Raw genomic sequence first — 17406 nt, 5'->3', positions numbered from 1 at the left:
TTCTGTAGCCGGGGATCGGATCGCCAAGGTCCCTGCCTTCGCCCACCGCCCAGCTCGCACTGCACCCGACCCCAAGCCAAGCTTTAATCATGACTTTTAATGAAACAACTTGTCCAAACAGGTCACAGTCCAATGAAAGCACTTAAAATGAAAGCACTGCATATTTTTTTTTAAATAAAATAAGATAATAAAATCGTGGAGAGACAACAATGATAGTTTTTCTGATTAAGATGGCAACACCTTGTTTGACATTTTGGAATGTTAAAAGGTTAATTTCACCTGTACAGTCAATTAAGGCGTTATACGTTTGGGCCTGCCACGTTGGACCGGCATCTTCCCTCACCATCGGAGCCAACTCACCACCAGGTGGTGGTCACTTGACAGCTCCGCCCCTCTCTTCACCCGAGTGTCCAAGACTTGCGGCTGCAAAGTCCGATGACACGACCACAAGTCCGATGAAGATGCCGACCACAAAGTCGGCATCTTCCCCTTTGGAATGTTAAAAGGTTAATTTCACCTGTACAGTCAATTAAGGTGTTATGAACAATATGACACAATTTCTAATGGGAAAAGATGTTATGAAATACAGTACAAACGTATCTAATCGCCAACCAGCATCCCTGAACAGATTTTGGTCTACCTCAGAGGTTCCACTAAAAATCATTTTTATTGGTGTCCCATTTTTATTGAACACAGAGGTGCTATCCGAAATTCTGCAATGTTGGGGCTACATATGAAGTGTTAGTTGCAGAACTCGCACACACAAAAAAAATGGTGCTTTGTTTAAGAGCTTTTTGTCGAATCCCCTACTGGCAAAAGCATCTTGCCGTCTGAGGTGGGTTATTGTCAGTGTGTGTGTGAGAATCAACACTTTAAAATGTAGTGCTGACTGCATACATAAGCAATTCAGCAAAAGGAGGCATTAAAAGTGAGGAGTGAGTGAGTTTCTCGGGCAGACGGGAGATAAGCGAGGACAGCAGGAGCACTTCTCAGGTCAGGGATCACTGGGCTGCAGTGGTTTAAGTGAAAGCCATCTCCCAGAATGCTGATGCAAGCATTTTTTTTTTCATAATATGGACACCATCTTGTATTTGAGTTATTTTAATCTGAAAGAGGGCAGATATCCAATATCAGCTCCTCGCAAAAGATAAGGAGGCCGACCGGATGGGCTACTCAATGTGCTTGCGTGGCGATTCTCAAAGATCACATCAGTAGGTACAGTTCACCTGCAAAATGGAACGATATCCGTTGAATAGCTGTATCATAAATTATGCACCGAGTAGTATTAATTTTACTTAATCTTGTTTTATATTAGTGCGGTTATGGGCAGCACAGTGTTCAAGTGGTTAGCACGATCGCTGTGATAGTATGCTGTGATTGATTAATTGGCGTTATCGTCCATTCATTTCCAAAGCGTGTGTCCAGATTAGGGTCAAAGGTGATCTGGAGCCTGTCCTATCTGATTTTGGACAAGAAGTGGGGTCCACCCTGGACTGCTCGCACATACAGTATTTGTGAGGGGTGGGACTTCAACACATTAATTGTGATTAATTTATTACACACAAATTAATTAGTTAACAGTTAAAAGTTAACACATTTTAATCACATTTTGTGTTCCAAACAACGCAGAAGCTTTGTCAGTGCACAATGTACAACCCCAATTCCAATGAAGTTAGGACGTTGTGTGAAACATAAATAAAAAAAGAATACAATGATTTGCAAATCATGTTCAACCTATATTTAATTGAATATACTACAAAGACAAGATATTTAATGTTCAAACTGGTAAACTGTATTGTTTTTAGCAAATAATCATTAACTTAGAATTTATGGCTGCAACTTCATTGGAATTGGGGTTGTACCTGGCAGAAACCATTTAAAGGCAATAATGTTCCAAAAATAAGTAAAACCTTCCTAAAATGGCAATTTCACTTTACATGTTTAATTTTGGTTTTAGTTTTTCTGCTGTTTTGTATTGAAATGTAATTAAATGTGGTCAAATCCATTTAGTTGAACCATGTTACTTTTTAGGAGAAATATTGCCATATGATTAAAATGCAATTAATCAAGATTAATTAATCCGAGTTTTTTTTTTTTTTTAATCGAGTCCCACCCCTAATATTTATCTAAAAACCCTTCACACTCACATCCAGACTCATGGACAATTTAGAGTCTCCGTCAAACCTAATGTCTGTTTGAACTGTGCGAAAAGCCACGCAAGCTCGAGGGAGAACAGGCAAACTCCACACAGGAAAGCCACAGTCGAGATTTGAACCGTCAGAACTGTGAGGCAGACGTGCCAACCACCTGCCACTGTACTGCCCATCAGTGTTTTAGTAGTCAATTAATTACTGCTCCTGGTCGACAGCATCTTAAAAAAAAAAAAAAAATATATATATATATATATATATATATATATATATATATATATATATATATATATATATACATTGTGATGTTTCATCTGGCATCTCTTACAAAAGAGAGACACGCCACAGCTGAAGCAGGAACATGGCTTCTATGGACAAATTAAGTCAGGAGTGGGTTTTGTTAGCACTGTCGGAGGCTCACTAATGGTGACAGAGCTGGCACCGTTCCATTGGCGGCACAAGGATGGAACCTGCATATGGGCGTCATAACTTGGCCCTCTCATCTGTTCACATAAAGAATCAAGCCTGTCACCGCCATCCACAAGTCATCTAACAGCATGGAGTTACGTGCTTCGGACCGTCACGCACGTACGCATGCGTCGCACCATCCGCATGTGTGCGAAATATGCACACACATGAATGAGCAGGGGTTGTAGCCGCACGTTGTCTAAAATGCATTATTATAATCCTGATAGATAGATGGGCAAGTTCACATCCTCCCTTTTCATCTCACCTAATCAAAGCCTTACTCGCCCATGTAAATAATACGAAAAACTAAAATTTTCACACAAGAGGACATTAAATGGGAAGCAAACTCAAACCATAAGTGTGTCACTCCTCATTAGATTATGCTGGTCCCCATCATATTGATGTCACGTGTATGTTTCACTGTGAACATAAGACATGCATCCAATCTATTTTTGCCAATCCCACGGCGTATGTAGAACAAACAACCATTCACACTCACAACTGTGGTCAATTTAAAATGTTCAATGAATCTAACATGTAGAGAAACAAACACCACATCCAGAAGGTTCTATCGGTTAGATGATATACCATCACGCCTGTGAACAAGACAATCTAGAGAGAGGTAAATAGCAATACCATAAGGTTGATTTATTATTGCACACCAGTTCAGCTCTGTGTATAACTAGATAGCTATGCCATGGTGTTCACTTGGATACAAGAAAGCCTACATTTCATAACATGCATACCAAACTGAAATTCACCATACTGCTTGGTTGATGGAGAGTGCTTGAATGCGAGCGAATCGTGAATAAAAAGAAAAAAAAAAGTTACCCAAAGTAGGTGAGGACTGATTCACTGTGCGTGCCCATCTTTGCTAACTGTGATTATCCGTGCGTCACCTGGTGGGCTGATCATGATTCACCATCATGAAGACAAGGACACGTCATCATTGACCGTTAACCTGTGACCCACATTGATAATTACTCATTATACCTCATTGGTTATTTACCATGCATTTGTTGTTTTCCTGTCATTATGCTTATTTATGCACACTCACACAGTCTTGCGCATTTAGCGTTGGGCGGATACCAAGGCCATGACAATAATATGATTCCTGGGGATAGACTTAAGTGCTGCAATGAAACATTATGTACTGTGATTCATTATAGTGTGTCTCCTTTAAAAAGCTCAACTCCACCTCACGTCCGGAAGTCAAGAGTTTATTTATTTATTTGAATATGAAGACGTGAACATGTTGATGCAACTTGTGATCCCTGTTTAGACTTATAATCCATTGACTTCAACACATTAGTTGTTGTGGAGGCTAAAAAACAGTTACAGACAATTATGGGTAAAAGGGAAATTTTGTTGAAAATTACAACTCGTAGATCTTTGCCCTCAATTCATTTGGGCTAATTGTCAGATGTCACTAAGAATGAATTTGTGCCCAATTTCCAATTCCATTTTCATGCGGGTAGATTTTTGGGACAGTCTATTTCCATGTACATTGCAAGTAACATATATCCGATATGGCTGAACTATGACAGAACTATGCGCATGTACAGGTGCCCAAATTGGATTCAAATAACTCCACAAGCATCGACACTGGACAAGCAACAACATGAAGTAAACAATATTTCATTAACCATTCAAATTAAACAAAAAAATTACATCGTTTTGTTTGCATTGATTGACTCTTCCCCCGACTGCTTTAAATATGGTAACCTTTAGACTAACAGCAAGGGTTATTATCCATATTGTGCCACTTGAGAGCAAAACATCTGAATTGTGTCACTTGAACCATGCAGTATAAATCCAGACTAAAAATGTTTTCTTTCCTGGAGGAATTGTGGAATGCAGTCCAATGGTTATGGCTGTAATAGCAGCTCACAGGTGTCAGAATCGGTCAACTTCATGCAACACATGTGAGGCAGTTGTTATTCACCCAAATATTAGTTCAGTGATTCACAGGAAAGCAAAAGCTTCAAGAATCTTTCTGGTTTTTTTTTACAGTAAATGGGAAAATACAGACACACTTCCTTTCACCTTTGTTATTCCTCATTGATGTGACCTCTGCACCTTGGCAACGGTTGCCAAAGTAATGACTTTGGCTTACATCGGCCGGAAGCTAAAAGATGTCGGGAGATCGGGACATGTCTCCACAGCTGCCTGGATCCAAGTCCTTCTATTTCCCTACTTCATCATTCCCTCCTATAGCGCGCTCACCGCAGTAGCATCTGCTTAATGGGCCTCATTGCTTTTCCATCTTCTTACTCTAGCACAGCTTGCAGACAAGCATAAGCATGCGTGTAGATTCTCAGTGATGATCTGTAGTTTTTATTGTTTTCCCTCTATTTGTTGCCATGTAACTGCTATTCTTGAGGGTTGATGCATTATCTAAAAGCCATCTCGGGAATGCCTGCCTTAATTCTAACTCTTCTAGTCTGCTCTTTTATTGTTTCCATGCCCAGAGACAACGTTTGCAAATGGTCTCATTAGTAAATGGAAATAAACACATAAAAGGGTCTGCAAAGCAGCATTTTGTCAGTATTTGTCAGTGTCCCTCTCTTGGACACCGGTTTATTTAAACCCAGACTGCTGGAATCTGCTGTTCCCAAACACAACTGCGTTTTCTCAAAGCCAAAACCAACGTGGCGTTCCTTTCTACAGCGAGCTGGCAGCGCTACCCGGTTCAGAATGTTCTGCACTGGACTCCACATTGTTCTGTTTAACCCACACGATGCTAACAAGAACCGACAACCAAAGCTGATTCCGCACAAGAAATCTGCCAATAATAATGATCAATTTCATTTCAAAATATCTTAAAGCACACCTTGAAAATAGAACAGATATTACTACCTCGTTGATTGTGTCAATCACAACTGACCATTGTTGGTTGTGCTGACTAAAATCCTATTGACGCAACACTCAAACAAATACCAAAAAGTAGAATCAAGCAATGTATTATATAAATCAATAATATACAAACGTGACCTGTATTTCTAAAGTCATGCAGGGAATAAAATAAAAGGGAAAGCAGGTTGGATCTGTGCATCCTCCTCCTCCTAACGCCTCGCTCTAAAGAGCAGCAGATGTTCAATGTGAAATCTGCGTGTAAATGTCAACGCTAATCATTATCATCACTATCCCAGCCAGTGACACATTCAAAATGCAATACATTGTTTTTAATGCTAAAATTGGAAGATTGTTTTCCATCCCCGCTCCATTTTCTATAGCGCTTGTCCTTGTTAGGGTCACAGGTGGGCTTTGGGAGAGAGACGGTGTACACGTTGGACTGGTTGCCGGCCAACTGGAATTGACAAAACAACCATTCACATTCAAAATGACACTTATGGACAATTTAGAGCAGGTGCATCAAATTTGTTTTCATCAGGGGTCACGTTGTTATGGTTGTCCTCATGGTCGGGTGTGTATTTTGGTCACAGTAACTGAACAAATAGCAAAAAGAAAAGCATATCACTAGCCACGATGTTTGCTTGCCAGAAGCGTAGCTGCACTGTAATTGTTTACAGACTCTTGTTTTTGGCTAGAGCGTGTGGTCGTTACACTTTTTAACCTAATATGTTATGTGTGGGATGCCTAATTAACAAGCCAATATATTATATTATTGCCTCTACATCTGATTATTATTTATTTTTTTCTTGAAGGAACAAGTTTTGAACAGGAATAACACTTAAAATGAAACTTTAGGCCAGATCTTGCCCACGGGACTTTTAATTTGACAAATGTGATTTTGTGTCATTTAACTCAACATTCATTTTTTGGGGAATGTGTGAGGAAGCAGGACGAGCCGAAGAAAACGCACGCAAGCACGTAGAGTAGATACAAATTCCACACAGGAGGGCTTGAGCTGAGATTCGAACGAAAGGACCTCTCGACCGTGAGGCTGATGTTTTAACCGCTACCCAAGGACCACTTTGTACGTCGAAATTCTTCGACCATAACATTATAAACAACTTTCCCTGTCCGCAGAACCGTGGATGTGAAATTTCCGACGGAATGGTCAAGGAAATGTGTTTTCCAGATAACATTACAGATGCAATAAGGTTTGGCTCGGTGTGTGATTGAAACAATACAGCACCTAAGCCACATTGAGCCCACCTGTTTGTTTTGCCGTAATTGGATTCTGCTTCATTCCATTTGCCTTAATGCTGATGCATAATGCAATGCACTGCAGGGACCGGCCATTACCAGCGATGGGACGGGTCTTGAAGAAGTAACCTGACCCACCAAACACGCCCCCCAAACCCCACTCCCTCCCTTCTACCCATCTCTGGGACACCATTTCTCAAAGCCCCACCCCTCTGCACTATCTGGATGGATTGATGGCGGAGGCTTGCTGGCCCGATGGGAACCAGAATAGCAGCTGTTGATGTTAGAGCCTACAAGAACAATAAGCCGGCTCTATGCAGCATGTTAATCCCAAATAAACAGGCTCGGGCATGGGTTGCTTGGGCCAGGGCGGAGGGATCCTCGTCAGAGATCGAGGTTCCGCTAACAAGACAGGCATGTGGAGCCGAAGCTTCATCTGTCCTTTGTGGAAGCGACAACACACCCCGATCAGGCCGAGCATCCCAGACATCAACTCATCCGGGCTTAGCTGCTGGACATTTCCCACGAGGATGGAGCCAAATTCAAAGAATGGCTGTTCCCAATAAACAGTTTATGGCCACTTCTTTAGGTACCCCTTGCACTTCATTATTAAATGAGTGCATGCAAATGAATTCAATTGTATTTATTAAATATTGATTAATCACATATTCAGTTTTATATTTGAACATACATATTTCAGTATTAACTATAATATGTAATGTTCTGAAAACAACCTAATAATCATCATGGTATGTTCATAATGATCTACTTAAGAATACAGAAAATTGAATTTAATGCATTTAACATTTGAAAAACAAATCAAAACAAAGATCTAACTAACTGTAACAATAAGCACAGTTTGAACACTAAAACTGCACTTGAGTATAGGAGGATTAAAATAAATGAAGATTGCTGTATTTTGGACTGAATGGTGGATTTTGGGACGGGCGGCATCAATCCCGCATAGTTTTTCCTATTTGTGGTCCTTATCCCAAGCAAATAGCTGCAGTTTACTGTATTATATACATTCACTACACACAGAGCAAAATATTTCATGCTTTTATATTTCATAATTTTGATTATAGCTTACTGCTAGCAAAAACCCCAAATTCCACATTCACCTATTATTATATACTGTAAGAACCAAATAAGATTTCAACTATGTGGTTCATGAATCTTTAAAAATGTCACTTTTTGCATTAAATTACTGAAAAAAATGTAATTTTCTACCATATTCTAATCGTGTTTAGAATCTGTAATTGCTCCTGTGCATAGTTTTTGCAGCTTTGGGGGCTTTCGGCTCCATACCTGCATCATTCAAAAGAGCTCTCTTGTAGCTCATGCAATGTTTTAATGTGCGCTGTGAACAAATGTCTAAATATCCCAGCAGCTTGACATAACTGTCATCACGACAGAGACCCCTTCCACGCGCTCTTTGCCTTTTTTCGTGGCAGCCGTACTTCTCTCACAACCAGCTGCTGTCGCTAAGTAGCTCGTGTCGATGGCCGGGGCTCAGATCTGGCCACAAAGATGGTGATGATGATGAAGATAAGACATCTGGTGTGTGGGAGTGTGTGTTTCAGGTATAACTGTGGAAATAAGAAGTACAATAAGAAGAGTGACATCAATTGTGTGTGTGTGGCTGAGCGACCACAGCCAAGCTTCATTAGTGTGTGCAGAAATAATAATAAGAGCTCGCTCTCTTTTCTCTGCTGTGGAAAAGAGCATCTAATCCCCAGTCACCTCCCGTGCACGCTGACACATGACCGAGGAACAGATAAAAGCTGATGTAGCGGCAACGTTAACGCTAACAAAAGGATAACGCCGGCATGATGGAGGCTTGATGAGCTGTGGAAATTTGGAGGGGGGGGGGGGGAAAATTAACACATTTGGTAGGAAAACGTCTTCACGATCTTAATATTAATTTAGAAAAATGCAAGTCAGCAGTAGATTTTTATTTATTTATTTTTTTACTCCTAGTCACTACGCATTGGGAATGAGGGAACACAGTGCTGCAGGAGAGATAAACGTATAACTATGTACCTCTGCCAAGGCCAAATCAGTCATTATTTTGGACTAGCAATTAATGAAACACATTACAAATATAACCACCACATACATACAGTGTGAGAGTCAATATTGCTATAAAGTGCGTTTGAGACGTCCCTATTTCACAAATTGAAAATTGAGATTTTCCATTGAACTTTATACATATTGTATTAGGTAGATGGAATGCATATATATATATATATATATATATATATATATCTCTCTCAGAATCATCTTTATTTGTCTCCGGTAGTTGGAGCTGCTCTAGTACGACAATAGACAGTCAATTGACAGAACACTTTTGAGACATAAAGACATTGAGAAAAACAGTCACTGAGCAATAAAGGGTTGCTAGTTATCTGGTAATGCCGGTACATTTTATTTATTTAGTTATTTATTTTGGACAATTGTGCAAAAAGATGCAGAGTCCTCTAGGACTTAGAGAAGTTTGAATGACAAATATTGCAATGACCATTGTGCAAAGGGCGCCGAGACTTCAAGCGAGTAGTACGATAGTCTGGGACAATGTTGATTGTGCATATTTTGCAGATATTCCTCAGTCAGTGTGCAAATGGTGCAGATGCTACTCTGGCGTGAGTGGCCAGTATTGGTCAACAACAGATATGCAAATAGTGCAGCGTGGTGAGACTACTAAAGTGAGTGCACGAGTAATATGTAATTGACCCGACAGAAATGTGACAACAAACTCAAGACAAAAGACAAAAAATTCCCAGCATGTTGCAATGGAATTGTAAGTTAGGTGTTTAAGAAGTTGATTGCAAGAGGGACGAAGCTGTTGGAATGTCTGCTAGTTCTAGTTTGCATTGATTGGTAGCTGAGGGAAGGAGCTGGAAGAGCTGGTGACCGGGATGTGGAGGGTCCGAGAGGATTTTGCACGCTCTTGTCTTCGTTTGGCAGCATGCAAGTCCTCAAGGGTGGGTAGGGGGGTACCGACAATCCTTTCAGCACTTTTGATTGTCCGTTGCAGTCGGAGTTTGTCCTTTTTTGTAGCAGCACCTAAACCAGACTGTGATGGAAGAACACAGGACTGATTTGCTGTGTAGCAGCTCCCATGGCAGGCCGTGCTTTTCTCAGAAGCCACTGGAAATACATCCTCTGCTGGGCCTTTTTGAGGACTGAGTTGATGTTGATCGTCCACTTCAGGTCCTGAGAGACTGTAATTCCCAGGAACTTGAAGGTCTCGACTGTTGACACAAGGCAGCTGGACAGCGTGAGGGGCAGCCGTGGCGAAGGATGCCTCCTGAAGTCCGCGATCATCTCTACAGTCTTGAGCGTGTTCAGCTCCAGGTTGTGTCGGGCCGCACCACACCTCCAGTCGCTCCACTTCCTGTCGATATGCAGACTCGTCACCATCCTTGATGAGGCCGATGATAGCGGTGTCATCTCCAAACTTCAGTAGTTTGACAGCCGGGTGCGTTGAAGTGCAGTCGTTTGTGTAGAGAGAGAAGAGCAGCGGAGAGAGGACACAACCTTGGGGTGCCCCAGTGCTGATACTGGGTGTGGATGAGGTGGTCTCCCCAAGCCTCACCTGCTGTGTCCTGCCCGTCAGGAAGCTGTAAATCCACTGGCAGATGGCAGGCGAGACGCCGAGCTGGAAAAGCTTGGAGGAAAGGAGTTCAGGGATGATGGTGATGGAGATGATATATATATATATATATAAATTAACTGCAAGCAAACAATGTACTTGCAAATAGCAAATTATGTGAGCTTGCTGACAGGGTGAACATTTTTGGCTAATTTTAGCATTTAATGAGTACAGGGTGGACTGTCAGTGGCATGATTCAGCAAGCTGATTGTGCATATTTAGAATATATGAAAGGTTTTTATATCAACTGATATTCCACTATGATAGAGTGGACAACTTAAACTTGACAACGTCAAACTACACATTTCATGATGAAAATTATGTAACAAAAAAGTAAATATTTATTCTGCAACCATCCCCTGGTTCAGCTTTCATAGAAGAAAAACAAAATACTGCTCGTAATTTCACTGAAAACAAAAACATCAGAGGATTTCTTAACGGGGCAGTTACCCCATAATGACAGGGTGGACAGCACTTTCAGGGACACATGCAGAATGTTCAATATGATTATGAAAATAGAGAATGCATGATCAAAATATCTTGTTTTATCAACTAAGTGGACTACAACTTATAATCAAGGAAAAAAATAATTTCATTTGGTATGATTCGAGTCATTAGCAGAGCAGTGTTTGGGATATGCCAAAATCATGTACATTTAATCTAAAATAATGGTATAAAATGACGAAAACACTTCTGCTACATTTTCATGAGGCACTTTATATCCATGTTGACCCATGTCAGAATTGTCATTATACTGTAATAATATCAATCAATATATCAATTGTAATTTCCAGAGAGGAAAAAAAGCTTCTTTTTCCAAGAATAAAATTGTAGTTGCCAAAGAAAAAAGTTGTACTTTTGGGGAAAATAAAGTCTTAATTCGAGAGGAATCTTGGAATTTTGCAATTTGTATATAATATCTCTGAATTTTGTCATTGAGGTGTATTAATCAAAAACGAGTATTCATCAAAACGAGAATAAAAACCGAAAAAAATTCACACCTCCACCCTAGTAGTTTTAATGTAATACTCCTCACTAGGACCAAAATAAGCAATAAAAAAGGCAATTGAGTGGTCAGTGTGGTAGTACGGCGCAGTAAGGCTGTGGAGCAGAATGTGTGCATGGTGACAGACAAAAGGAGAGGGTGACACAGCTGGGACAGAGAGAGAGAGAGAGAAGCAAGGTCTGAGGTCTGAGGTGAAGGTTCACCACGGAGGGGATGACAGATACCAAATGGTCGCCTTTGGAAACGCTCTCATTGCCTCATCGCTTCAGCTGCGGCTCGATCCGAACACGACATCTACCGATCCCGTCTTACGCCGGACAGGCAGAGCTGTAAAAAACGAGCAGAAGACAAACAACTTTTGTTTTGTGTTGGAACGTGAGGTCCTGACACAAGGCAGGGTTGTGTATTTTTAAAGTCCTCACCGTGATGTGCTCTCACCGCGCTCCGAGTGACATGTGTTTGACCCTCCCACCCTCGTCTTACAGGAGATAACACCTGGTGCCTCACTACATGGCCATTAGTAGTCAAGCAACACACACACACGCTGTATTCACACAAGGGATTTTAAGAGCACTCTGTTGCCTTGACAGGACACATGTGGCACATACTGTACATTAACTGTGAGTGTACCTTTTTATGTACACTTTGGGTCCACAACATTAGGTGGAGCTGAGATCCAATACAGGAGCTTTAACATTATAATATAACAGTCTACACAGCACACCTGTTTGATGCAGAATAACCAAAAGTTCATTAACATTTTTTTACTTATAATACTACAGTTATAGTAGTAGTACTACTACGATTACCAATAATAATGTTTTTTTTACACAGATTAAGTAATAATTTAAATGGAATAAGGTTGTAATTTTACATTAATACAATTGTATTTTCCATAGAAAATCTTTCAAATTTACAGGAATAAATTTGTAGTTTTCAGAGAATAGTTATAATTTTTCAAGAATAAAATTCAAATTTGTTTGGGGAAAAAAAGTTGTACTTTTCAGAGAATAAGGTAATACTTTGACAAGAATTAAAATTTTATTTTTAGAAGGGGAAAAAAAATATTTTCAGAAATGTTCAATTTTTTTCAATTTTTCAATTTCAAGACGAGTCGTCATTTTCCAATAATACATTTTTGTTTTAAGGGAGTAGAAAATGTTTTATTTCCGAATTATAAAGTTCTAATTTTCAGAAAATAATGTTCTAATTCTCAGAGAATAATACTCTAATTTTCAGCGCGTGAAGGTGTAATATTTCAAGAATTAATAATATTCAAAGAACAAAATTAAAAAATGTTTTGCTGTCTGGTACGTGAAATTCATCATGTACTCCATTAAGCCCCTCATTCAATTTGCATGTGTGTTGTTTTTCAGCCTCCACCGTTGCTGAGAACGGGAAGAAAACCTGCCTGAAGCTGAAAGTTTTCGTCCGACCATCAAGTAAGTACTCTACTGGGCTTTGTAAACGGAGCCTGTTGAAGTGCACCGTTGGCGTGTTGAAAATCAAAGCGACATCACGAGAAAGCTTTTTTTTTTTTTTTTTGCTCGCTGTCCCGACATGCCGCTCTCATTTGTCTCCGAACTGCTGCAACTCACTAAGAAAATAAAGAAAACACACCAAAAAATAAACAAAGGAGGACACCTCTCGTCCTCCATACTTCATCTGAATGTTGCCATGAGCTTTGTTGCTTGACGTGTTGACTATCAGGGCTGAGAGGGGGGCTTCAAATGTCTACCTGGCAAATATACCTCTAATGATGATGATTTCATTCTCCCTATCTTCTGTTTATAGACAGCTGTGTGAGAACTATAGGGGTACATGACCGTGTTTTTGATGTAAACGACAAAGTAGACAATACGTTAGAACCACGAGGTTAGTATGGCTTCCTGCTGTTTTTTTACTCTCTTCATACGTCTGTCCACATGCCTTGTCCTTGCCACGCTGTCTGATCTTCTCAACCCCCCCCCCTCCCCCCCTCCCCCCCAACCCCGCATGATCGCCACCCAGTCCATCATAGCTGCATACCATGTACCTCTGTTTATGTACTATAACATATTTATTTATTCGGGGTGTAAAACTGTAATTATGCTATCCTTCCTAATGTTTGGTTGAGAAAATATGGCGTTATTGGAGCGATTTTCACATTACATCCAGAAAACAATCTACAATGTTACATAGTGTCGCTGGCCAATTACAAACATTATGAAACACCCCTCCTCCCCATACGAACTAATTTTGAATGTGTTTTGGTCATTTATTCTTTATTGATTTATTTAAATCGAAAAACGCAAAATATTTATAGATATACGTAGTACATGCTTTCACCATATCGCACCTCCCTCTGTCCAAGAGGGTAATCATAAATATCATCATGTACAAGACATACTATATTTGATCTTGAGTATTTCACAACAGATTTAAAGAAAGTCAAAGAAATAAAAAAAAAAAAAAGCTGTCTTTTTTAGATTTATTTAAACATTGCACAATTTCAGAAGAAAAAAACAAATGCGTATTCTATTGAGAAATAATAACATAGCTAATATGCTTAAACCCCAGCAAGTAGAGTTTGAGTAATTGTCAACATTTCTAAATTTACTAAAATAACTACAAGGAGTTCTCTGTTTACTGTAGGTGTTGGGTAACCGAACACAGTAGTAAAGACATAATTACAGTGAATACTTGTATGAAAAACACTTCTCGGCCATAAATACTAAATCATCAAATGAAAAAAGGTAAGTTCAGCAGAAACTGAGCTTGCCTTCTTGTGCCGCATGACCATACGTATATTCTTACGCCCCTGGGCAAACTCGTTCATTGGGCACTGCTGGTAACCTCGAAACCTCATATATCGGGACCGTCGTAAATACAGAACCCCCTCTATACTGCGCCCATACTCTGTGGTCCCACCCGAAAACTTAAGGAAAACAAAACCCACTTGAGTGTTGAATTGTTCCAAACTCTACCGCTGTGAGATGAACTAAACTATTCTGCTCGGTTGAACCAGCTTATGTGTCACATTTGACCACCTGTTACACTTATGGAGCACTATGAGAACACATTTTTGCTGCACGCATTTACACCCCTAATATATGTCACCAATAGACTTGTCTCCCCTCAACTGCATGTCCATCATGATCACATTTTATGGTCTTGCTGTATCTTCATCTGGAAATGCCAAATATCCACTCATTCATTTAACACGATGGATTCCATTTCTGGACTCATGATCCTGCATTCTTATGTCGGGACACACATGCTGCAGTCGTCACGACAGGATATTCCGACGTTGGTTTATAATTTCATTGCATATTGACATGTGAAGAGAACGTGCAGACGTGTAAAGGCCTTTGACATTATTGATGCCCTACTTTCCTCTCTTTGCGCCTGGCCCCTTTCCCACCACGCTATCGTGCCTGCTTCTGCTGTCTACACTCTGCATGCCTCTGATATGCTTGCTTTAAAACATTAGCTTGACAGTGCCTGCTCACCCTTGCCTGCGCCCTCTGCATGGCCCAGCTCCTTTCCCAGCTTCTAAAAGGTGCCCACCTCGGAGAATAACACAGTACAGAGGAACCTTGACTTACGAGTGCCGCAACTTACAAGTTTTTTGAGGTTACGAGCTGAAACGTGGAAATTTTTGTTTCGGGCAAACTTCTGATACACTCAAGTGAAGAGGAAAAAAAACAAAGCAATTAAGGTACAATGTAAAAAATAAATAAATAAATAAATAAAAATCATAAATTTGAAATCTGCAGTTCTTACAGAGAAAAAATCTGGCAGTTGGGTTGCCAGAATTGTCCGTAAAAAATACAATAAAAATGTAAATATCTTTACAAAACAGCTTGTATATTTTATCGTATAAAAATGTCAGGTTTACCGAAAAAATACAGTTTTAAGTGGTAAGTTTAAACACCCCATTTCTGCTGAAATAACATGAACATCCTGCTAATTATACTATCTCAAATGGGCAATAATATTTTTCTTTGGCAGAATTTTTTTCTTTAATTACACTAATCCATTACAACATTATACAAAGATAATGCCATTCTAATGAAGTACAATAGAGGAAATTATCAGCAAAACAAAAATAGTATCAATGTGACTCATGAGTAACAGTCAGCTATAATTGTGCAAAGATATTGTTTCTCAGGAATTCCGGAGTCTTGATTGCAACAGTAATTGCCTCGTTCAGTTTTACAAATTGTACAGTGGAATTGTTCGGGATGTCACAACCGAAAGTCACAGTTTTAATAAAAAACAGTGCAACATAAATCAACCATAAATGTGACCGTTCAATAAGGCACACATTCAACGAACTATTGGCGATATGAACACACATGAATGACAAGAATTAACATCCTTATAACTGCAATAATTCAACATTGCATGGCGCAATGCATTCTGGGAACGATGTGGCTTCACATGATTTTTTTTAATGGCAACTAGATATTTGTGTTTTATTAAGTTACCTGCACATTCTACATAGAAATGTGATTCGTCTAACATATTTGACATGTATAATTTGCAATTTGTAATTTATAAAATATTACTTACTGTTTCAGTGTTTTTCTTTTTTTTTCTGTCATGATTTTACAGCGGGTTTTTTACACCCTCACTTGTGGACAAGGAGACCCACAGTCGTTAATGCGCTTAAGGCCATTTATTGACGGGGACAAACAGTCAAACACACAAATAGAAAACAAGAACATTCACAAGGAGCTGCTGTCAGTCACCACTCACGCCCAGGCACTCACACATAGATATTCCTACTCCAGTTCCTGTCATCACTCACTTGACCTTGCCCTATAAAGCTACACTTCCAATACACAAACTGTACAGTACATTAAGTATGTGTACTTAAGCTTTAAAAACCAGTTAATTTCTTCACATTCTCCTTTTTATTCTTTATTAAAAACAAGAAACAAACAAATGGCAGTTTTAGAGGGGCAGATTAATTTAAATTCATTTCAATGGGGGAACAAAAAAAATAATTTGATATACAAGTAAACTGAGTTACGAGCTTGGTCACAGAAAGAATTAAGCTCATAAGTCAAGGTACCCCTGTATTAGTATGACATAGCAACCCAAGTTCTTATGGCAACTCAGAATCCACTAATCCTTAGTGTCTAAAAAAGTTGTTAACATGAGCCAGATATCCTTATGTGGCTCGATTATTGTTAGACTGTTATTTCAAATAGCACAAAACCCAAGGCTTTAATGTTTAATAATGTGATATTGTCGATATTTGAATGTCAAATTGCATAATTGTTTTCCCCCCTATCCTGTAGACGACACGAGCCATGAACCAGCCGAGCCGTCCCGAAGCGAGGAGACAAACGGTGCGCCGCACCTGCCCCCGTCTACTCCACCTCTGGCTTCACTGTTGCTCTGCCTGGCAGCACTCTTCACCTTATAGCGCCCCCGCCTGTCTCGGAGGGGCAATTTACACCCAGCGTGGCCTGAATCTGCCCGAGGTTGCAGGGGAAAGGGGCCGGATTTGAGGGCGGAGCTTGTTTTGCTTGATTGGCAGGCTGCCCAAGGAATCCCTCGATTTTTGTTTTCCCCCCAGACAAAGTTTGAAGTGTCTCACCGTTTGTGAGCGGGGGGAAAAAAAATGGGAGAGACTCCCCCCCCCCCCCCCCCAGCAAGCCTAAGATGCCAAATCTGTTTTTTTGTTCTGACACTTAGTGATTCTTACTTTCCTGTGACAGTGCTTTACATCATTTTTAACCATTGCAGCACACACAAATGCAGTGCACACCCCCCCCCCCCCCCCCACACACACAGACGCATGCTCAACAAATCTATAGTGTTTTGTTCCAATTACCATATTGTGTTTCGTAGCAGCGTTTACAACAGAGTAGGAAAGTGAAGACTGTGAACTCTTAGGAACAACTGTACATGAACGTGTAGGTATCTCTCAGTTGTGTTGGTGGTGCGTAAAGTCTGATGTTTGACCCGGCAGGTCAAAACGATGACGTTAAAGGAAAAGAACTGTTACTTTGGGAGCC

General features: G+C 40.1%; 1 protein-coding gene across 2 annotated transcripts in view; it reads left to right on the top strand.

Moving 5' to 3' along the window:
• Positions 1 to 16992, top strand: part of efna5b (ephrin-A5b) — a 102404-nt gene extending 85412 nt beyond the window's left edge. The window contains exons 3-5 of one of the 2 annotated variants that reach the window (XM_061671935.1): positions 12769 to 12834; positions 13187 to 13267; positions 16684 to 16992. In XM_061671935.1, coding sequence (XP_061527919.1) covers positions 12769 to 12834; positions 13187 to 13267; positions 16684 to 16811 — 275 coding nt within the window. In that variant the 3' untranslated portion in view covers positions 16812 to 16992. The remainder of the gene's footprint in view (positions 1 to 12768; positions 12835 to 13186; positions 13268 to 16683) is intronic. The other variant, XM_061671936.1, reaches the window with a different exon arrangement.
• Positions 16993 to 17406: the final 414 nt, after the last annotated feature.

Source organism: Phycodurus eques, chromosome 3 (assembly GCF_024500275.1).
Source record: "Phycodurus eques isolate BA_2022a chromosome 3, UOR_Pequ_1.1, whole genome shotgun sequence".
Lineage (NCBI taxonomy): Eukaryota > Metazoa > Chordata > Actinopteri > Syngnathiformes > Syngnathidae > Phycodurus > Phycodurus eques.
Note: the sequence above shows the minus strand (reverse complement) of the source record. Positions and strands in the feature narration are given on the sequence as shown.